Consider the following 23,195-nt stretch of genomic DNA (forward strand, 5'->3'; position numbering starts at 1 on the left):
GGGTGGTTGATAAACATCCTGCAATGCATAGAATATTTCCAAAAACTAGGGAGAATTGTCATACTGAGTACCACCCTTGTTGAGAAACACTTTTATAAAGAAAAATATCTCTGTGTAAAACTTTGAGGGTTTAGATAACCTAAAGTCCGTTCTGTTTACTTAATAATATATCTTGAAACCTGGATTTTTATGTTTATGCCACTGAGATACTTAAGGGCAAGTCGCTCTTCAGCTTTACATTTCCTTGGGCCTAAGTTTCCTTCTTTGTAAAATATAGAGAAATGGTCATAAATATAGCACAAAAAGTATTCAAAATTGAAATGTGACAAAAATGCCAAAATGCATGGAGGATTTCATCTATGGTCAGTAATTCTACTTTGAATATCAAAAACCATTTTAAATGACAAAAGTAGCATCTTATTCCTTTAAGTTATTTGTTAGGTGTTCACTACATAAGCTCAACTTAAAACAGTTTTTAAGCAGATTTCATCATATTCTTAAAGTACAGAAGATGAAAGATTTTGACTCAATATTCATAAAAGAAAGGCTGTGCAAGCCATGTATAATTAAAAAGGCAATATATACTATTTCCTTAGCATAAATACTAAAGAAATCTCAAGTTTGTAATTGTTTATAGGAAAAGAAAATAAATCAGAAATAACTTACTGGTCAGATTGTTTTAGGCAATTCGAACACTTACTTGTGATATATGTTTATACCATAGTATTATCAAGAACGGAATTATTTACATAATCACTATCCTCTCTCTTCTCTGATAAATTTCAGTGAGTCTGGTTCCATTTTCTTCCTGCTACTTTATTTCCATTTCCCACATTGCCTAGCACAATGCTTTAAATCAGGGATGAATTCATATCGAGGGCGCGGTGTACCCGTTTTCATTCTCAGATATTTCCCAGTGAAAGAAATTGATAGTACTATTACTCTCTATTCGGTAGTACTATTACTTTGTATTCCTTGTTAATTCTCTACGTAGTTAGCCTGTAGAGGGCAGTGTAATTTATTTTTATTGCTTTTTAATCTTTTTTTTTTTTAATGAGAGAACATGTAGATAAAATTTTTTGCTTTACTTTTTAGAACAGTGATTACATTAGGAGTAATGTATGCATTTAGCCTTATCTTCTACAAGTGCATACTGAAATGTTTATGGATGAAATTATGTCATGTTTGTCTGGGATTTGTTTTAGAGTAATTCAAGATGGGAGAGGAGAATTGATAAGGGTTTATGTGAAATGAGATTGTGTGTTTATAATCACTGAAGCTGGGTAAGGGGCATGTGGATTTTCATTATGCTATTCTCTCTTTATGATTTTGAAATTTACCATAAGAAATAGCAGTCTACCAACATGATTTTCCATGTCTTGTCTGTTTTAGGAGCAAATGTGAATAGAACCACAGCTAATAATGACCACACTGTACTGTCCCTGGCTTGTGCAGGGGGTCATCTGGCAGTGGTGGAACTACTTTTGGCTCATGGGGCAGATCCTACTCATCGTTTAAAAGTATGTAACTCATATGTTTCCGGTAACATTGTGAATTAATTCTTCCTCTTGAGCATTACAAGATATCATCTACCAGTTCCATTTATAATGGCATTTTAAGCATATTTATTTTTTTCTGTTTTATTAGAAGAAAATGTTCTTTACTAAACCTAAGATTTGAATATATCTGGGGCCTGTTGGCTTTATCTTCCTTAATGGTTCTGTAAATTAACTTATTTTTTAAAATATTTTTTCTCCTTCCATATCCACTCTTAGGATGGCTCAACTATGTTGATAGAAGCAGCAAAAGGTGGCCATACAAGTGTTGTTTGCTATCTTTTGGACTATCCTAATAACTTGCTTTCAGCCCCTCCACCAGATGTCACTCAGTTAACCCCCCCATCCCACGATTTAAATAGGGTAAGATTCAAAACTAAAGCATTTTATATCTTCTTTATCCCTCTTTGGCTCATAGTTTCAGTTTAAACTAGATTTGACTATTTTTTGTTATAATATGTAGTTCTCGTTATAGCTATGTAGTTGAAATGGTTAATGATATAATCTGGTATAACATTCAGATTGTAGATTGATGTGATTTTGCTTTGCTTTCTTACTATGGCCAGAATAACCATTTGAATTCAAAAGTCCATTAAAAAAGTGTTATGGAAAATAATTTGGTGCCAACATATTTTAAGTAAATATGTCAATGTCTGAGATTAATACCACGTTACAAATATTTTGAAGAAGTCTTTGTAACTTATTCTTAATTTGAAGCCTATTATTTAATGGAGTGTGTAGGAAAAGCAGAAATATAATCAGTTTCCTTTGTTTTAGGCTCCTCGTGTCCCAGTTCAAGCACTGCCCATGGTTGTCCCACCTCAGGAGCCTGACAAACCACCTGCCAATATTGCCACTACTCTTCCCATCAGGAATAAAGGTCAGTTACACTTCTGAAGACTGTCTTTTACATGTTATCTGGGTAAAAATGATAAGATTACCAAAAAAACTATCCATTTATAATTATTTTTCCACAAAAAGTGAATTTTACTAAGTTGACAAAAGATTTTTTTTACTGATGAATAAGGCATGTTATTGGGAGAGAAGATAGTTAATAGCACTAATTTATGCTAGGATTATCAATATTAGCAGGAGAAATTCAGATGCTCATCTTTGATGCAGTTCTGATTATCCATGATTTCCTCTAATAACTGGTCATTTCTATTCATGTTAAAATATTAGACCTGGGTATAGTTGGATGACATTTTTGTAAATTACTTAAATTTCTGTAGTGATATAAAGCTTAGCAATTTAGATCAAAATTAAAATATATTTTAGAATAACTGGTTTAATGTAGATTTTATATCTGGGCTACCTTTTCTCAACCAATAACTGAAAGTTACTTCAGATATGCTTGTTTGTTTCTCTATAATTCTGAGGTCCATATTTGACTTGTGGATGTTACACCATGCATGTTCTTAAATTATGTCCCAAAACATTACAGCTACCAGTTTCAATCAGTTTTTCTTTTTAAAAGTTTCACCTGAAGAACCAATGCAGTTTTAATTTTTTGGTTTTTGGTTACCTATATTATTTTACCAACAAGAATACTAAGTATTTCCACCAGCTCTTTACGTCACTACTACCAATCTAGAGCCTTGGCACCTTTTTCAGTTGGTGTAGCAAACAACTGATTGCTATACCCATAGCCAGATCTGTTTATTCACCTGGCTGTCAGAAGATACAGTGGATGGCGTAGTCCAACATCTTTTCTTCCAGGGAAACTGAATCCCAATTCTCTACTGGCCAGGTAGCTGTGTGAATATGTGAATTTATATCTTGCCTTTATCAGTCTTGAAGATGGTAGGCCCCCAACAAAGACAAATTTTAGTTGGATTTAAATTTCCTGGTACTTCTCAGTGGTTTGGGTACTCTTTGTGTGTATGTGTGTGTGTTTAAAAGGCATAGACTATCAAATGTGGAAAAACCTTGACTTAGAGGTCTAAGTTTTCCCTACATCTTAATAATCTAGCATTATTTTTCTGTTCTTATGATAAGTTTTTACATCTTTATGACCAGATGAAGTGTCTACACATAGCCTTAGATTTTACTTTAATTGCATCACTTCGATATCACAGACCTGCATCCCTCTATTGTCTAATTTTAGCCATGTGATATTTTTAAAATTAATTTCCCAAAGATTACTCTATGCACATAAAATACATACATTCTATATTTATGATAAAGAAGGTGGATTTGTTTTTAAACTCCTTAACAGTGCATTTTCACCTTGTATGGATATGATAACTTGGTGCATAACTGTTGGCACTAAACCTCCCAACAGTAACTCTGTAATGAGGATGCCATTCATGTGCACTTCTGAGGGGGTTTCTTTTTCACACAGCTGCTTCTAAACAAAAGTCCAGCAGCCATTTGCCAGCAAACAGCCAGGATGTACAGGGTTACATCACCAATCAGTCTCCAGAGAGCATTGTAGAAGAGGCTCAGGGAAAGTTAACAGAACTGGAACAGAGGATAAAAGAAGCCATAGAAAAGAATGCACAGCTGCAGTCCTTGGAACTGGCTCACGCTGACCAACTTACCAAGGAGAAGATCGAGGAGCTGAACAAAACAAGGGAGGAACAAATTCAGAAGAAACAAAAGATTTTGGAGGAACTACAGAAAGTAGAACGAGAGTTACAACTGAAAACTCAGCAGCAGCTAAAAAAGCAGTATCTAGAGGTTAAAGCTCAAAGAATTCAACTTCAACAGCAGCAACAACAGTCTTGCCAACATCTGGGACTACTAACTCCTGTTGGGGTTGGAGAACAGCTTTCCGAGGGAGACTATGCACGGTTACAGCAAGTGGATCCCGTTTTGCTTAAAGATGAACCCCAGCAGACTGCTGCTCAGATGGGTTTTGCACCAATCCAGCCTCTGGCCATGCCTCAAGCTTTGCCTCTGGCGGCAGGTCCCTTGCCTCCGGGGTCCATCGCAAATCTTACAGAACTGCAAGGAGTGATAGTTGGACAGCCAGTACTGGGCCAAGCACAGTTGGCAGGGCTGGGGCAAGGAATTCTGACAGAAACACAACAAGGGTTAATGGTAGCCAGCCCTGCTCAGACCCTCAATGACACGCTGGATGACATCATGGCAGGTGGGTTTATATTGTTATGAGCAGGTATCAAATATGATTTGCTTAAGGCGAGTAAGAGTGTGCCAGAATTTTTTGCCGTTACCCAACTTGAGAACTATTTTTGGACTCTTGACTCATGTATATCCTTAGAAATACTAGTTCAATCTCAGAAGTTCTCAGACGGATACAGGTCGAATTAAAGATTAGTTCATGCAATACAAGTGACTGAAACTTTTTGGCTTAGCTGGGTAGGCTGGGAATCTAGGTTTTTTTTAGGAGTGGGGTTGATGTTTGAGTTTTTGTTTTTGTTTTTCTTTTTTCTCTTTAAGTTCAGAATACTAAGATTGAATTTTGGCTTTTGTGCTTCTGTATTCACACCAATAAACTGGGAAATTGATAGAAGTTGAAGTACAAAACTACTAGGACACATCAGGAAGCTTATTTGTGAACAGAAATACTTTATATCCTAATGGATCAGACTTCAAACCTGATGGATATTTAAAAAACAAACAAACAAAATTTAAACACCTTTACAACAATAATAAAGTACCAAACCAAATAGGGTTTGATTATACTGTATGTCAGTGGTTTTATCCCCTGTGAATGTTAATGTGTAGTCTCTTTCTAATTGTATTGTGGGAAGGTGTGGTTCCCTGACAGTATCATAAATGATATATCTTTAAATGTGTAGCCAAAGAAATTTTATTCCATTATAATTAGTTTCATTGGCAAGAGGAAATATTTTAGAAGGTTGTTTTAATGATTCTAATTTTTGGTACTTACTTTTCACGAGTTCTGTAACAAAGTAGAATGAGATTTTATAGGATTATAAACCATAAGCATGCTATACTAAGAAGGATAATTTTCTTTATTTAAGAAAAAGGTAAAAAAAATTCGAAAAGGAAGGAAAAGGGAAAAAGAAAGGTAGTAAATTGTTACATTTGGTGGTTTTTATCTGCTGTCTTCCCCTTTTTTTATTCTTTGGTCTATACTTAAAAGATGATTGAGTTTTTCTAATTTTGAAACTGTTGTGGCAGCGTTACATATTATGATGAAATTATATATAATTTGTCTTTCATCTTTTAAAAGAATAAAAGAAAATTAAATTGTGTAGTGTTGAGATATTTAGCCAACATTCAGAAACTAAGCACCAGCTAATGAGACAGATTTTATACTTAACAAATTGCTCTTAAGTTTCCCAGTTTTCTTTTAGTATCACCCCAGCAGTATTATGTGGAATGAAGGTCTCTGCTAATCTTAGAGGGTGTAATAACTACCTTGGAAAAAATGCAATTAATCATTAGTAAGAACTGTAAGGATTCTTTTATTGATAAATATAAAACTTTTCTATAGATTTGAGAATTACTATTAATCACCATTAGCTGGTTAAAATAATTGGGAATACAAGAAACATTAGTATCTTATGAAAATTGGAGCACAGTAGCCAAAAGTCCCAAATTTGCTATTACTTACATGGCCATTAGTCTAGGTCATCATGGTGTTCTTTTCTCTTATGTCAGTTGAACTACCAAAGAATTTATAGAGTTAAGTATTATTTATCCAATTAAATCAAGACTGGACATTCCTGCCAATGAATACTTAAAAACTTTTTGATATGCTATTAGAATTTACATGATGTTCTTGGGCATACTTATCAACGTTGATTTGACAGTTGTACAATTTTTATGCTGATCAGAATTACCAGAGATTTGTAAAGTAGTTTTTCTGTTGATTGGTTTACCAAACAAAAACAATTAAATTCTGCCTATGTGTTCCAGGTGTTTTCATATACAAGAATTTCAAAAGCACGTAATTTTTTAGGAAATATGACAAATACTTCTCATTATAAAAATACTTTACCCCTTTATTGTACCCATTTATATGGAGAGAGGAGAGATGACCAGAAAGAAGAACAGGATTAAAAACATCTAGCCACTTACCTGCAATCCATCCCTGTCATCATGCATGTGCAGATGCATAAACATACACATATACTCATGCACTCACTTCCACGACTTTTCGTTAAACAGCTTCTGTGTTAGTACTTGTTCTTTAGGTCGACTAATGATCATTTCCATTTCTTTCTTTGGGTTTCTTGATATTTTATAACCTCTTTGGGCTCAGTCTTCCTTCCCCACTGCAGCATAACCTGTTCTGTATTCTTTAGTTCCCATTTATTAGACTGCTCTTGTAAGGTTCAGTCTTTTTCTAGTACTTTGCTGGTCCAAATCTTCTGTCTTCCCTGTTCTCTGTACTTACCATAGCAAAATCAGTTCCTGTTTAATCAGTCTTAACACCTTGCCTTTGCTGTGCTCTCAAGTTCCTTCTTTCCCTACCTGATGTAAAACTTTTCTAGAGCATCTGGTTCTCCTTCTCTAAAATCTAACCCTAAAATGAAGTACCACATATAAAGATCTGTACCAGAGTTCCTTCAGATCCCTGCATATTTACAAGTTGTTACTTTTCACTGTAGGGCATGGATGAGTGACAGGCAGTTATTTCATTTTAATAAACCAATTTCATAAGTACCCCAAAGGAAATGAAATGAGGAAACTGGTTTTTCCTATCTCCTTTTAGATGAGATGATAAGAACAAACTATTTGACCAAAAATAAGAAAACTCATTTTTGTATGTTCTTTAAAAGAACTTATTCCAATTAAAATGTAAATAACAATATAGTTATTTAACAATAAAGCTTAGACTTTTTGTTTAGTATCATGAAATAAAAACCAGTTCTTTGGACAGATTGGTGTTCATTCTGTTTAAGCTAATTTTGGTATTTAGCATTTTCATTTGTGAAAATCAATCAGGAGATTATGGAACCTATTTTAAGAGGCATAGATTTTATATGGTTTTGAAATTTATATCTAGAATATGTGCATTTAAATTATCTTGATTTTTTTTTCTTAACATACAAAACTATTTATATGGATTAACAATATCAAGGTCATTAGATGATCAATTTAATATATTAGTATATGCCCTTTCCTATTAATCTGGATCCCTAAGGATTCAAACAGTGTTTTGTTTTGTTTTGTTTCCTTCTTTGTTTTTCCTTTAGCTTTTAATTGGACTTAAAAATGTATAATTATAGAATGTGTGTTGCTATAATGTATATAGTGTATGTTTGTGCCTGAACTAAGGATTTCATGTGAAATAGATTTCTTAATTGACAATCATGTTTATAATTGTTAAATAAGGTCAATTTCAGTTTTATTCTTGGCAGGATCATAACCTCTTTTGCCTGGTTTCAGATCCAGTTGTGAATCATGATTGTTTTCTGTCTGATGTAGTTGATAAGTATGTTGGTAACACACATCCACACTACTGTTGACCATTCAAAGATTAATGCCCAGACTTCAGTGCTACAGCATTTTTAATTGGGGGTGGGGGGAAGAAAGGATTGATGTTCACATATCAACTCCAGAAGTGAATTCATGAGGGAGTAAAATACCCTCAGTTGCCACCACCTTTGGAGTTCTCCCACCCCAAGTACTGACCTAATCAGCCCCTTCTTAATTTGCATATTTTGGTTAAAATAATATCAAGGCAAAATTATACTTAGAACTGACAATAATCTATATTTGAAGGTTGATTGCGTGCATACATTTATTTCTACCTTAATCTTTTAATTTTGTCCTCTTAAGTCAGTGTGATTGCTGGATTGATTGGTGGGCATTTTAACCCCCTCAGAATAATTCTACATGTGAGAAACTATATTTCTGTGTAAGGATCAAATTTTTATATTTTACTATGCTGTCATAGTAAAGGGCTACCATTCAGAATATAATCATCCCCTTGTCTGCAGTTAGTAAAAGAGTAGGGAGAGTTTTAAATGATTCGAGAGTGAGGTTCACCCCAAACAATGAAATTACTTTCATTAGAATATGAGGTGTGAAAGTAGTAGGTTAAAACTCATACTTTTCTCCCTCTGAACTTGACTTTTTTACCTTTTATTCCTTTTCTGATTAAGAAGATACAGTGGACAACTATCCATTTGCATTTATATTCAATTTTAATTCATAAAAATATTTTTGTTTTCAGGGTTATTTTGAATTGAAGTTTTATGATTATATACTGTAAGAGGGGAATTTTATTTTCGGATGGATTATTATTTAGAAAAAGGGTTATTCTCAATATACTTCCTATTTTTAGACTGTTGTCCGAAGTCAGAAATAAAATAACCAGAAAAATGAGTTATTAGTGCTATGGCAGTCTACTTATAGACATTTTGTTTTAAGAAGTCTTTAAATATTTTCTAATAATTATTTCTTACTGTTACCTAACAGTGTTTCATCCTTATTAAGTGCAGTTATTTTGTTCAACAGCAGTCAGTGGAAGAGCATCTGCAATGTCAAACACTCCTACCCACAGTATCGCTGCTTCCATTTCCCAACCTCAGACTCCAACTCCAAGTCCTATCATCTCTCCTTCAGCCATGCTTCCTATCTACCCTGCCATTGATATTGATGCACAGGTAAGCTCCAAATTCTGGAGGGATGGTTTTTAACTAAAATCATGCCATCAGTAAAAACATTAATCAGTAATTTAAATCATCTTAGACTGCTTTTTCTCTAGGCAGAGATCTGAGCCACGTTATGAATAAATTAGAATCCACATTTTAAAAAGTTAAATACTAAGTACAGATTATTATTGATAATTAATTTGATGGTCTGGTTTCCAAGGTCATCAAGTAACTTTTTTTTAACTTTAGAAGAGGATGTTAAAAGAAATAACTTATTTAAGATTAGTTTGTCTTTTCTTCTGATCTTGAATTAGAAGATATGCTTCTAATTCATAATGAATCACACAGAAAAGAAAAGAGTCTTCCCCTTTATGTATCGTATATACTCATTTGCATTTATATTGTCTTGGAAAGTTCTGATCTTGTTGACTGAAACATGTAGTGAATCTGTGTGTCTATGTCTGCAGCACTAAGTCAAAACAAAACAAAAAGCCCAATTTTATTTATTTTTTTTTTAATTTTTTTTTTTTTAAGATTTTATTTATTTGAGAGAGAGAGAATGAGAGACAGAGAGCATGAGAGGGAGGAGGGTCAGAGGGAGAAGCAGACTCCCCGCTGAGCAGGGAGCCCGATGCGGGACTCGATCCCGGGACTCCAGGATCATGACCTGAGCCGAAGGCAGTCGCTTAACCAACTGAGCCACCCAGGCGCCCCAAAAAGCTCAATTTTAAAAAAAATTAGTTTACCATGTAATCTCAGGGCAGAATGAAGTTGGAAAGGGGAGGATAGCTGGTGTTTTGTCCTGAAGAAATGCTAAGAGGCTTAGTTTAGAAGACTGCTGAACAAGGTAAAGAGTATATGGCCTTATTCAGGACTGAGAAATGTTTGCAGTTTAGTTTTGTGTTTTGATTAATACCTGGGGCAGGGAGGGTGGCAGTATACATGATAAAACTTTTTATTTTGTAAATGATCAGTTCTTTATAAACCTGAATTTCAGGAAGGATGTGTGTGTGTGTGTGTGACCTATTAACACCGTGTACTCTTAACCTATGAAAATAAAGCTTCCTTTTCATTAAAGTGTTTCTTGGTAATGTTGTGAAAGAAAAAGAAATTTCACTTCTATTCTTAACTTGCTTTCCAAATTTTCATTGTGTTGTATGTGCTAACTTTTTTTTGAGCACTTAGAATTGTCAAGGGCAATTTTAAGGAATTGTCTAATCTTCAGACCACATATATGAAGTAGCTACTTTTAAATACCCATTTCCCTGATGAAGAAACCAAGGCTAAGAGAGAGATTAAACATTTTGCTTAAGATCATTTCATTGAGCCTGGGTGGCTCAGTCGTTAAGCTTCTACATTCAGCTCGGGTCATGATCCCAGGGTCCTGGGATCGAGCCCCACATCGGGCTCCCTGCTCGGCGGGAGGCCTGCTTCTCCCTCTCCCACTCCCCCTGCTTGTGTTGCCTCTCTCGCTGTCTCTGTCAAATTAAATGAAATCTTAAAAAAAAGATCACTTCATTTAGCTAAGAAGTGAGGGTTGAGAGTCAAACTTAAGTGGGTCTGATTTTAAAGGCTCCCTCCTTAACTACCATACTCTATATAGCCTTTTAAAAAATTATGAAGTATTCATTGGATGAACCACAGTGATTTGTATTTAATAATGACATAGCAGTATAGGGTTGCCTGGGTGGCTCTGTTGGTTGAGCATTCGACTCTTGATCTCAGGGTTGTGGGATAGAGTCCTACGTGGAGCTCTGTGCTGGGTGCGGAGCCTGCTTAGGGTTCTCTCTTTTCCTCCCCCTCTGCCCCTCCCCCCACTCACACTTTCTCCCTCCCCCCTCAATCAATCAATCAAGATACAGCATTATCTTCAACTGGGTTGAACTTGGTATTGAATCTGTATTATTTTCCTCCAGTCTTTTGTGCTCTGAGGCTGTTAGGTTGTAACCTGCGGCTATTATGTTTTAAGGAGAGATACATGTTTTAGTTTTTATGGAATCAAGAATTGAACCATAAGCAAAACTAAAATCTTCACCAAAATATAAAAGGATTTTTAAAAAATGCTTTTGTATAAAATAGCCACAGAAAAAGTTCTTCCAACTATGATCATGATTTTATTAAATTTGAAATTCTTATAGTGGTGGTGAAATTTTACTGGACTATAGTACTCAACCAGCCATTGCTCTATTATAAACTAATTTTTAAGAAACATAGAAATATTTTTAAATTTTTTTTTATTTCAAAAACTTACATTTGGGGCACCTGGGTGGCTCAGATGGTTAAGCATCTGCCTTTGGCTCAGGTCATGATTTCTAGGTCCTGGGATCTAGCCTTGTGTCAGGCTCCCGACTCAGCGGGGAGTATGCTTCCTCCTCTCCCACTGCTTCTCCTCCTGTTTGTGCTGTCTCTGTCTGTCTCAGATGAATAAATAAAATCTAAAAACAAAACAAAAACCAAAAAACCTTACATTTTAATTGTAGTTGACATGCTTATGTAAAAAGATTTGACTGTATTCTCCTTAAATATCTGTTCCTTCTTATCTGGTCTCTATATCAAGATTTTTGAATTCGGTTAGCCTATCATGAGTTATACTACTTGTCATGGAGTTTAGAAAGTTCCTGCTTTGGAAAACGTAATACCAAGTAAATATTCAGAAATAATAGTTCACTATTTTTCTTCAGTTTTTGATGTTTTTAAATTTTACTAGTTTTTATGATACCAAGCAGGCATGTTAAGCAGTAAAAATAAAGATTCTTTTGTTCTCAGTTCATCTGAAGTTTTTTCTAGATTCTAAAATAAAAATTCCATGAGATTTTACATAATAGGTATTTTGATTTATGTGTGATAGTTCTGTGCCGTAACAGACAAGTGATATGATAAATTCATACCAAGACTCTTCCTCTGTTTAGAAAGATTAAACTTTTTCTAATATTTGGATCTTTTTTTTGTTTATTTAACAAACCTTAACATATACATTCTTAACACTTTTATAGATACTAATTTCTTTAACTTTATTACAACCTCATGAAGTGTAGATACTGTTATTATTCCCATTTTACAGGTGAGGAAGGTGAGACTTGTAGATATTAACTATTTGCCCAATAGGTAATTTATGGTGGAGCCAGCTTTCAAACCACCCTAGCATTCTGGCTCTAGAATCTCTGCTCTTAACCACTGCACTATGCTACCTGTTTTTCAATTTTTATCTGAGGTGTGAACATTGATTTTAATTATATTAAATCCTGGTAAATTAGATTATAGAAAATAGGTCTACCACCTAGATGGCAAAGGATCGTGTGTCTTTCATCTTTGCAGCTTTTCAGCATGTTTCCTTGGCCATACCATATATTTATATCAAATCTTAATTTAAAGAAGGACAAAGAAATGTTAATTTTTTTAAACCCTCAGTGTGTCTCTTTTTAAAAATGCTAATGATTCTTAAAATGGTCATACTTTAAACTTCTTTAATTGATCATTATATGCAGAAACTAATATTTTTAACAAGGATTAGCAGAAGTCATGTTTAATTTCTGGAACTTGAAGAATGCTGAAGATGAGAGTTTGTATTATTTATAAGGTCCTTCAAATTTTATGTAATATAACTAGAAGTTACCTTCAATGTGCACATATGTGCCACAGGCTCTCTACCTTTCATGTAATGGTTTTATTGAATCAAGTTTGTCTAGATGTATTTTTTTTTAATCCTTTTTTTTTTTTTTTTAAGTAAGTTCTGTACCCAATGTGGGGCTTGAACTCCTGACCCTGAGATCAGAAGTTGCATGTTCTACTGACTAAGCTAGCCAGGCGCCCCTTGTCTAGATATTTTTAATATATTTATATTATTATATATATTATAATATATCTTAATACCACATACTGTACCATTATCAAAATTTATTGTAGGAAACATCAATAAATGATAATTTGAAGGAATTATTTGACACTGTTTTACTATCTTTTAATAGCATAGCTCCAATTTTTATTTTGCTAGAATGGTTTAAGAAATTTATATCTGGGTATTCTGCGTATAGAAATTAATCATTTACAAATTTTTAAGAACTGTTGGTTTTGTATGAAACAGTAAATCTGGCTGAAGGTTAGAGTTGAATACTGGTGAGTTAAGTATTTTCTGTATTTTGTGTGAGATTTTGATTGACTCTAATAGCCACTAAAAGTGAGAAAGTACCAGTTGTTCTGTTCATGGGTGTAAAACTTGTGTTCCCATCCCCTCCTTCCCTTTTTCTTATCACATGTTTTTCATGTATTTCTGAACTGCTTGTCTTTTTTATTCACAAACTTCTAAAGGCTTTCCTTGAACATGGAATAAATGGTTCTGGTACATTTCAAAAAAGAGAAAAATAAATACTGCCTTATGCAATTTTGCCTTTTTTCCAGTTTTTAATAAATAACATATATCCATGATTATTTTTTAAAGAGGGTAGGCATTAAATTTGACTTAGATGCCAAGACTGAAATTAGAAACTGTGTAAAATTATGTTTTGCCTTTAATGGTATAAATATCATTTGGATATTTTTCTCTTGTTTTGCAATACAGAAAACAGTTTAATCACAATATTTTAATGAGAAAAATTGAAGAGCCCAGGAAAAATGAGTTAATGGTGATATGTAATATGCTGCCATTAAAGCATTCTACTTAAAATGCATGCATTCTGATTGTTTATGTGAGGTTTTAAGTAGGTTATTTGCTATTTTACTGAATATTCTCATTATTCTCATTCTCCCTAAATGCTGTCCTTTTTATTTTTTTATCTTTTTTGAATCTTATATGTGACCTCTGACATGTTTAGAGAATGAGGTGTCTAGAATTATGAAGGTGTTATGGAGGTCTAAAAAAAAGGTTAGCTCTTGAAGTCCTAATGATTTTTGAAGTAAATTAATTACTTAGATGTAATTGTTTTTTACAGACAGTTCAGGTATGTTTTTTCACCTGCATTCCAACTCAATCAGTTGCTTTTTCCATTAATATTGCATCTGTCTTATGATTCCTTCTTATTTTTCAGTCTTACAAAATTGAATAGTCATGTCAATTTACAGAATACTTTTACATTGAATATAATTTTAGCATTTTTTATAAGCCAGAATCATCATAACAACATCTGTCATGTAAAAAATGGCATATTTTATGGCATCATGGGCTAAATGGAAATTTTCTTTAGAATGTACACCTGAATGAGCTCTTAAGAAACCTCTGGGCACCGGTCTCCCTTTCAGGTTTCTTTTAGTTATAGGTATATGACAATGTATGTGGCTTGTTAACCAGTATAACATAACATGACTTTAGTGATACATTACCTTTCAGAAAGCCATCACCTATATTATCATTACTTCCTTGATTAGTAATATTCAAAACACATTTTTTTTTATTCTATATCATGTTAGCCATTGTTACTTTAACCCAGACTTCTGCTTCAGTTAATTTGTTTCTTGACATATTGCAAATCAGGTTAGTGTTTCTCACCATTTGGGGATTATGTAGGTGTTATTAGGAAGGTGGAAACCTTACTTCAGAATGTTTAAATTTTTTCATTATTGTCCTTAGAAGATTATCATAAGGTATTAGTTAATGAAGTTACCCACTCTTAAGTTCCCCAAGGAATTTGACAAGCCCTCTTTACTTAGTTTTAAGTATTTTTTCATTCAACTCTCATAATACCTTGTTTATATGTCTTTCATAGTTTGAACCTAAATTTGCCCTGTGCTGTAATCACTAAGCTCCTAGTGAACAGGAACTGTATTTACTTATATTTGTCAACCCTGGAGTACCTCGCAGAGTACTTTGAACATAAAAGGTGCTTAATAAATATCAGTTGAACTGATGTTTTATAATGTGGGGGAAAAAAACCAATATTTTACTAATCCACTAAAATCTTCCATGCTTATCTTTTTCAAATTTTGTCTCTTCATTCTCTATTTAAGATTGGCACTGCTTTCCTAAATTACTCTTTAACCCCCAGAAGACTTCGAGAAACCTAATAAACTTCATCATAAAGCAGATTCTTCATCATAAAGTTGACTTTCTAATTGTCACTAACATAGAAAGCATATAAGGTAGATAGATTTAACATTATATTGACCTCAGTTGGCTGTGCCTTAGGACTGCTTTATGATGTAATGGGGAAAGCAGGATTTTGTTATCCAAGATCTCCTTGGTTTTTTTAAGCCAATCTTTATCAGTTATTAGCTTGTATGACCACTGGAGGATTATTTCTCTAAGGCTTTGTCTCTTTTTTTCTGAAATCAAGCATAATAATTCCTTCCTAATAAACCTGAAATGAAGATCAAATACTATTAGACAGTCAGAGCTGTCACTCATTTAAGTATTCATGTCCTTCTTCATTGTTGTAGTTGGTGCATCTCTCCCTTGTGGCCATCACTGATCTCTGCAGTCAGTAGCTCTGCTCTCTGCCAGCCTCTTCTGCAGAGCAGCTTTTGCAGTCTCCCTCTACATCACTGGCTAGTAGGCTTTTTCTTATTTCTCGACTCCATCGATTTTGCCTTTTGTCTCTTGTTACTCATTTTTTATAATAGAGTTTGGTTTTTAGAGTTATTGACCTTCTGGGAGAAAATGCCTTTCCTTTTTGTATTTATTACATAAATATAATAAATATTACATAAATACATAAACACAATAAATATATTTCATATATGTAGCCTTTTGTTTTATTAGTAATAGCCTTTGAATCTGTGACCCTGCATAGCCGTTGTCATTCGTTGAACTTAACTATCATTTATTGTTTCCTAGACAAAGCATCACTTACAGGTGGAGATTGCAAACATGAATAAGACATGTTCATTACCTCCCAGGAATTTATAGTTCTCTGAGAGTGATAGGCACATACTAATGTTAGCATAAGGAAATTGGTGATAAGTATTGTAATAAAGATGTATATGTAAAAATGAGGGAAAGTAGCTTAGAACAGTGCTGTGTAGTAGAAAAATAATGCAAGACACATGAAATTTAAAATTTTCTAGTAACCACATTAAAAAAAGCAAAACAAAATAGGTGAAATACATTATAAGAATATATTTTATTTAGCTTCATATATCCATAATATTACTGTTTAAACATGTAATCCATAAAACCAAAAAACTGAGATATTTTACATTTTTATTTTATACTAAAGGTCTTCAAAATTCAGTCTATCTGTTCTACGTACAGCTTAGAGTGGTCACATATATAGCTATATTTCTAGTACAATAGCCACATATTGCTAGTATAGTTACCTTTCTTTAGTAGCACAAGTTTAGAGTACCAAGTATGAAGACTTTGTTCATGAAATAAGTATTTTAAACTATAATGGAGTATGGCCAGTACATCCAGTACTGGTCACTATCATTAGCAGAAGTCAGAGGTAAATCTTATATAAAGCATCATGTGTCAGTTATGATTGTCTTTGTCTTTCAAAATATTCTGTATATTACGTATTTTTGTTTGTTGTTCTTTAAGTATTTTGGGGCTTTGTTCTCAACTGCAGTTAAGTTACTTGGAAGCCCTTTTTTCATATCAAGGCTTGCTTTTCAGCTTTGTTAGGTGGGCCTAGAACAGCTAATTTGGCCCCACTGCTGAGGATTTTACTTGATGTTCTGTGTGTTTTGATGTATCTCTACTCTGGCTGGTGGGAACCAAACTATTGCCGGCCCTGTGTAAGCTCTGAGTGTTGTTATGCCTTCTGGTGGTCTCTCCTTGGCCTCTCATAATTTTCCTCATGCACATGTGCTGATCAGAACTCAGCTGAAAGCCTCAGCCGAAGACCCTCTGCAGATACCTAGAGTAAAAATTTTTCGTGCTTTCCTCTCCAGTAGTCCGCCCCATGAATTCTAGCCATCCTGACCGCTCCAAACTGTTTTCTCAACTCAGGGAGATTGCCAGGCTGTATTTGGGTACCCTCTCTGCACACAGCAGCCTTGAAACTCTCCAGGCAATAAGTTGAGTTTAATCCTTTCTACCCTTGGAGATCACTGCCATGCACTGCTTATCTAAACACCATCATTTCAAATAGTTTGTCCTTTTCTTTTCGATTGTTTGAGATAGGAAGACAAATCTTTTCTGTGCTACTCCATTAATGGCTAGAAGCAAAAGTGAGTCCAACGCTATTTCTTTTAATCATGTAGTTGTAAATAGCATATGGTTGAAAATCATACTTTTTTTCCTTCATGCTTAAGAATTGCCCATAAAGTTCAAATGTTATTTTATAGCCTTTACAAAATCACAAGTTAGCCACTGATGGAAAAAAACAACTTAATATCCAAATGTTTGATACAGTAGAATGGTACATCTGTGTCTGTATTTGGTATAAGTATATATTATATAATCTGTTATTTTAAAATTAATAAGCTAATCAAAAAATTAATTTTTTATAGACTGAAAGTAATCATGATACGGCGCTAACACTGGCCTGTGCTGGTGGTCATGAGGAACTGGTACAAACACTGCTAGAGAGAGGAGCTAGTATTGAGCACCGAGACAAGAAAGGTAGGGCTTAGGTTTGTTAATTTTTTTTCTGGAATATTTGTGTTCTGTGAAGAAATACTACTTCCAGCCCTATTGTGATAGTTACATATAATGAAAAACAGTGGGGTTTTTTTGCTTAGCATGTAGTAAGAAGATCATTATTTTTTTCCAGGTTTTACTCCACTTATCTTGGCTGCCACAGCTGGTCATGTTGGTGTTGTGGAAATATTGCTGGACAATGGTGCAGACATTGAAGCCCAGTCAGAAAGAACCAAGGACACACCGCTATCTTTGGCTTGTTCTGGGGGAAGACAGGAGGTAACATTTTCCCCAGTGAAATATTTGTCCATCTGTTTAGCAAATATATATTTTAACTTACATGATTTTATGGGAATAATGGATTGACATCTGGATTCATTTACCACAGTAACTGTTTTTTTGCTAGTAGGTAATAATTTCAAGTATTTTGTTAGCATAAGCCATCATGTCTGCAAAGTCATGTTTAAACATTATTATGTTCATCTAAAAGTAGTACCTGCCATAGGAATCCCTGTGTGTTGCATTCAGGCTAAGGGAGTGATTAAGCCATTCCAAATCAAATCTGTAAACTCCTGATAAGCAGGGCCTATAGTCACTCATCTTTTCCTATCCCAGAGTACCTGGCATGAAAGGTACTTAAGCTCAGCCTCTGTTGCTCTCTATCTATAAGATTAGTAGGGAATTAAGAGAATTCAGTTTTTAGTTGTTCTTTTCATTTTTCCCCCACTCCTTCTCAACTCTGGAAGAAAGATTCTCAGATAAGATTATATGACCTTTTCATTTTTTAAGTAGGGTAGAACAGCCGGTGCAATCAGGTATAGGCCCAAGAAATTATAGCTTTATACCCATGTGTGTCTTCTTCTGGAATTTAATGATCAGCTGGACAACCTAATTTTTTAAATCCGTTTTTTAAATCCAGTTGTAAGGATTTTGATTAGCTGGTTGTGCTGTCTCTATGGACTGACAACTTCTCAGTTAGGGAGTTGTTGAATCTTAGACTTAAGAAGTACCCTAGATCATGCAGGTCAGTTTCTTACTTAGCTTAAAAATGTCTTGCTTTTTTTTCACCATCCTGTTACAAAGGTTTCCTGTTTATCAAGCCTGAGTTATGCCTTCCCTAAGTTTCCCCACTATTCTTAATTCTATTCTTTGAATTAATGGAAAGAGGTTTATACCCTCTTGTATCTACAGATATTTGAGTCTGTATCTGCCAGTTACCTATTCTCTATTTGAAGTGTGTCCTGTCTTTTGATTGTTAGCTTGAAGATATCTTTTCCAAATCCCTCACCTGGCTGTTTTACCCATTATGTCCATATCCCTCCTGAAATATTATGTCTAAATTATTCTGGCCAGTGAAGTGGTAGATTATTACCTCCCTGTTTGCGCATCTTAAACTGCCCCCCCCGCCCCCGTCCTTTGCCTATCATATCACATCAGGTTATATTGAACTCGAATCAGCTAAACCCACTAGAGTTTTTTAGTAAACTAGAAGATAAAAGTTCTTTAAGAGATAGAATAATTCTTGCACAGAAAGAATGGAAAATCTAATAAAATGGTATATGAATAGAAAGTGATCCTTTATCTTGTGGATTAAAAAGAATTGGAGCCTAGTGATAATACAGTTTTTTGTTTGTTTTTTCCATAAAATTTTTGCTTTGGCCAATCTATAATTTTTAAATGTATGATTTTTGCTCCTTTATATTTGGAGTAGATAATTATATGTGTGGACAATTAGATGTACTTGTTTCTACAGATGTTCTGCATAGGAGACATCTCTGTCTCTACTATGCTGTTCCTTCTGGTTGATAATGTGAATACATTTGTATCATTTTTTTCCCCCTGTATTTCACAGTAGAGGTGATTGGTATATTAAAAGAATTTTAACCCAAATGATAGGAAGTAAGATAGTAAAAAAAAAAGCTACTTGAATTGATAAATAATTTCTGCCACATCAGACAATGTAGAGATCCCCATTAATCTCAAATTGAAATGTTATGGCAGAACTTTTTATAATTAATAATAACATTAAATTGAAAAACTTAGTTGGAAATGTAAATGCTTCGGTTTTAGAATATAATGAAAGTAAAATTTTGATTTAACTGAAATTTTCAATCATTACATAGCTTGAAATAATTCTTGCTTTATATGATAAGAAATTTTTCAATGTTGAATTAAAAAGAAATCATTTGATTTCCTTCCTCTCAAAGCAATATTAAAACCAATAGCATACTATAATCTTTATATATTCTTATTAAAATGTAACAAATGAGGTTGTAACAGATATAGAAGTCTTTTAGGGTAATAATTTTGCCTATAACACTCTGTTGCTTTGATTTGGTGTCATTGGAACAGTTAAGTATTTTGAAGTAATTAAACAGTGGAAACTCATTTTACTATAAAGTCACAAACTAATTTATATTGAGTGTTTATTACTTTCTCGGAATAGACCATTCCCTTTGAGAGATAACTAAGGTCAGTTATCTTTGCATAATGGAATTAATAACTTTAGAAATTTGATTACGGTTTTTTACTTTCTTGCTTAAGGGACTCTGTAAAATAAAACAGCATAATGCCATTTTTTGGTCTTGTTTTTATAACCTTGTAGCATAAGCCACCTAGTGTTATTGGCTCTAAGAGCAAAAAAGTGATGGACAGAAGTCATAATCTAAAATTGGTCATAGCTTTATTCAAATGAGTAAAGTTTCAGCTTATATGTTAAGACAAAGCACTGTTCATTAACATTTATTTGTTATTTCCCAGTTAGTATTTTAGGATATTTTGCTAGTACTAAGAGAAAGGTAAGAGCTGCGATCTTGGATAATCTTTAACTTTTCTTTGCCTCATTTGTAAAATGAAGGTGAAAATACTAGTACTTTTGTCAGAGTTGTTTTGTGCATTAAATGGCATAATGGAAAAAGATGCCAATAAGTACTTCAATAAATGGTAAATATTTTTTAGCTATCAGGGAATGCAAATTAAGACCCCAGTGGGTTACCACCACACACCCAACTACAATGGCTATAAAATGATAAAGACCGGCAATGCCAATCTTGCCAAGGATGTGGAGCAACCAGGACTTACTTATTATTTGTGGGAGTGTAAATGGTACAACCACTTTCAGAAAAGGTCTGGCAATTTCTTATAAAACTAAACATACATCCAGAAATTCTACTAGGTAGAACCCATGAGCAGTGAAAATGTATTTCTGAAAGAACAGCAACTTTATTCAAAATTGCCAAAAACTAGGGACTTCAAAGGTGTTCATCAATAGGAGAATAGATAAACTGTTGTATATTCATATAATGGAATGGTACACAATACACAGAAATGACTCTCAAACACTGTGATTTCATCTATACGAAGATCTGAGATAGATAAAACTAGCCTATAGGTGGGATTAACTGGGAAAGGGGCATGAGTAAATAACAGGGATTTAGGTTACATTAGCTTTATGCATTTGTTCAGTACTCAGTAAATGTACACTTAAGTTTTGAGCGTTTGCTGTAAGTTACAAATTTTACCCCCAAAATTTGAAAACAAGTAGTATTCTAGATAACGATACATATGCTGATGTATTTTAAGGAAAATTGCAGCTGTCTACAATTTACTTTGAAATGAAATGTATCAAAAAAATGGACAAATAGATAATGATAAAGTAAGTGTAGTAGAATATTAATGGTAGAATCTAGGTAGTGAATATATGTAAATTTTTTAAACTTCTCTGTATGTTTAGAAATTTTTGTAATAAAATGTTGGGGAAAAAATAAGCGTTAGCTTTATTCCAAGTTTTTAAACATTTAGCTATTGATTATAAATTTAAAAAAATATTTTAAAGAGGGGCACCTTGGCTGGCTCAGTCGCTAGAGCATGAGACTCTTGATCACAGGGTTGTAATTTCAAGCTTACAAAATCTTAAAAAAAAAAAAAATCTTAAAAAAAAAATCCTAAAGACATTTGCATATATAAATGAAAACTCTTATTTTATTTTACCACTATGTGATATAGTAACAGAAATAGTAATTTTTAAAATAGCATTGCACAACAGCACACTGAGATCCAGCAGATCTGAGATCCAGACCTTGCATGAACACACTGTCATTTTAGCAAATTCCAAAATGGATATTAATTGAGAAGCTAGGTTTCTGTTGCTTCTAAGACTTATTGCTATCATTTGAGGCCGATTTTGTGCAAAGGATCAAAAAAGGACTTTCCTCTTTTTTTTCTTCTACGATATATCAGAAAAATAAATCAGAAATGCACACCTTGCAAATTGTTTCACCATAAGAAAACACAACTTTTCCTCTTTTCTTTTCAGGTGGTGGAGCTATTGTTAGCTCGAGGGGCAAACAAAGAGCACAGGAATGTTTCTGATTATACACCTCTAAGCCTGGCTGCTTCTGGTGGCTATGTGAACATTATCAAAATATTACTGAATGCAGGAGCTGAGATTAATTCTAGGCAAGTTTTATTCTCTCTCTATAAGCCCCTTAAGAGTGTTACGGTAAAGCTATTTGTAGAACACTTATATTTTTAATGCCATATTTAGGAAATGCCTTCATTACAAATTTAGAATCCAAATTGTTGGAGATTATTTTAAGATTAATTTTATTTAAGTATTTAAAACTATTGATATAAACTTGAAAAAACACCACTTACTCTATTTCTAATGGTACTAAGAGTAAACACAGTTTTCTTAGGAGTTTTTATTAAGCAAGTATATGCTTTAGGATGGAAAATTCATCTTAATAATAACTTAATAATTTAATAATCACTTTTCAGCCCAAGTCATTATGTTGAATGAGATACAGAAAGTATTCTAGTTCTAAGGTGGTAAACGATTTCTAGTGGAGTCTTGGTAGTATCTCACAGACTTACTAGGGCTGAGAAAAATTATTATTTTAAATAATCCTGTAAAATAAAGAATCTTAAATAAATCCTGAAATAGAATTCTCTAGAGTTCGTCCAATTTTTCTGGGACATTTAAAATTTTTATTCTTTCCCTTTGTTCTCTCCATACCTCCACCCCCAGAACTGGTAGCAAATTGGGCATTTCTCCTCTGATGTTAGCAGCTATGAATGGGCACACAGCTGCTGTTAAGCTCCTGTTAGACATGGGCTCTGACATAAATGCTCAAATAGAAACCAATCGGAACACTGCCCTTACCTTAGCCTGCTTCCAAGGAAGGACTGAAGTGGTTAGTCTTCTGCTTGATAGAAAAGCAAATGTGGAACACAGAGCTAAGGTAAGAAAAAGTCTGAGATTTATACATGGATTTATTGCTTTAATATTTAAGGTGTACAGTAGCATTATGCTAATTATATTATTATTTTCTAGTAACATATTTATCTTACATGTATTTAATCAGAAATCATTCTGTATATTCAAGCACTCTTGAAAATACCTCAATAAATTTTTATAGGTAATAATGACGTTAGGGTTATCAGCTAGAAAATATGTACTATTAGGAAAGAAGAGAGGAAACATTGATTAACGCCAGTTATATGCCAAGTGCTTTCATCTTACACAATTTTTTTTTTCACAATAAATTGGCATTGCATAGAATATCGTTCAGTAGATCACACTGT

General features: G+C 33.7%; 1 protein-coding gene across 5 annotated transcripts in view; it reads left to right on the forward strand.

Moving 5' to 3' along the window:
- ANKRD17 (ankyrin repeat domain 17) overlaps positions 1-23,195 on the forward strand; it is a 161,506-nt gene that overhangs the window by 99,770 nt on the left and 38,541 nt on the right. For 2 of the 5 annotated variants that reach the window (XM_081812293.1, XM_006729805.3), the window contains exons 12-20: positions 1,393-1,520; positions 1,776-1,919; positions 2,334-2,436; positions 3,901-4,653; positions 8,961-9,109; positions 17,480-17,591; positions 17,743-17,888; positions 21,925-22,067; positions 22,639-22,852. In XM_081812293.1, coding sequence (XP_081668419.1) covers positions 1,393-1,520; positions 1,776-1,919; positions 2,334-2,436; positions 3,901-4,653; positions 8,961-9,109; positions 17,480-17,591; positions 17,743-17,888; positions 21,925-22,067; positions 22,639-22,852 — 1,892 coding nt within the window. The remainder of the gene's footprint in view (positions 1-1,392; positions 1,521-1,775; positions 1,920-2,333; positions 2,437-3,900; positions 4,654-8,960; positions 9,110-17,479; positions 17,592-17,742; positions 17,889-21,924; positions 22,068-22,638; positions 22,853-23,195) is intronic. The other 3 variants (XM_081812294.1, XM_081812295.1, XM_031024266.2) reach the window with 3 other exon arrangements.

Source organism: Leptonychotes weddellii, chromosome 2 (genome assembly GCF_054177405.1).
Source record: "Leptonychotes weddellii isolate Sample4059 chromosome 2, ASM5417740v2, whole genome shotgun sequence".
Classification (NCBI taxonomy): Eukaryota; Metazoa; Chordata; class Mammalia; order Carnivora; family Phocidae; genus Leptonychotes; species Leptonychotes weddellii.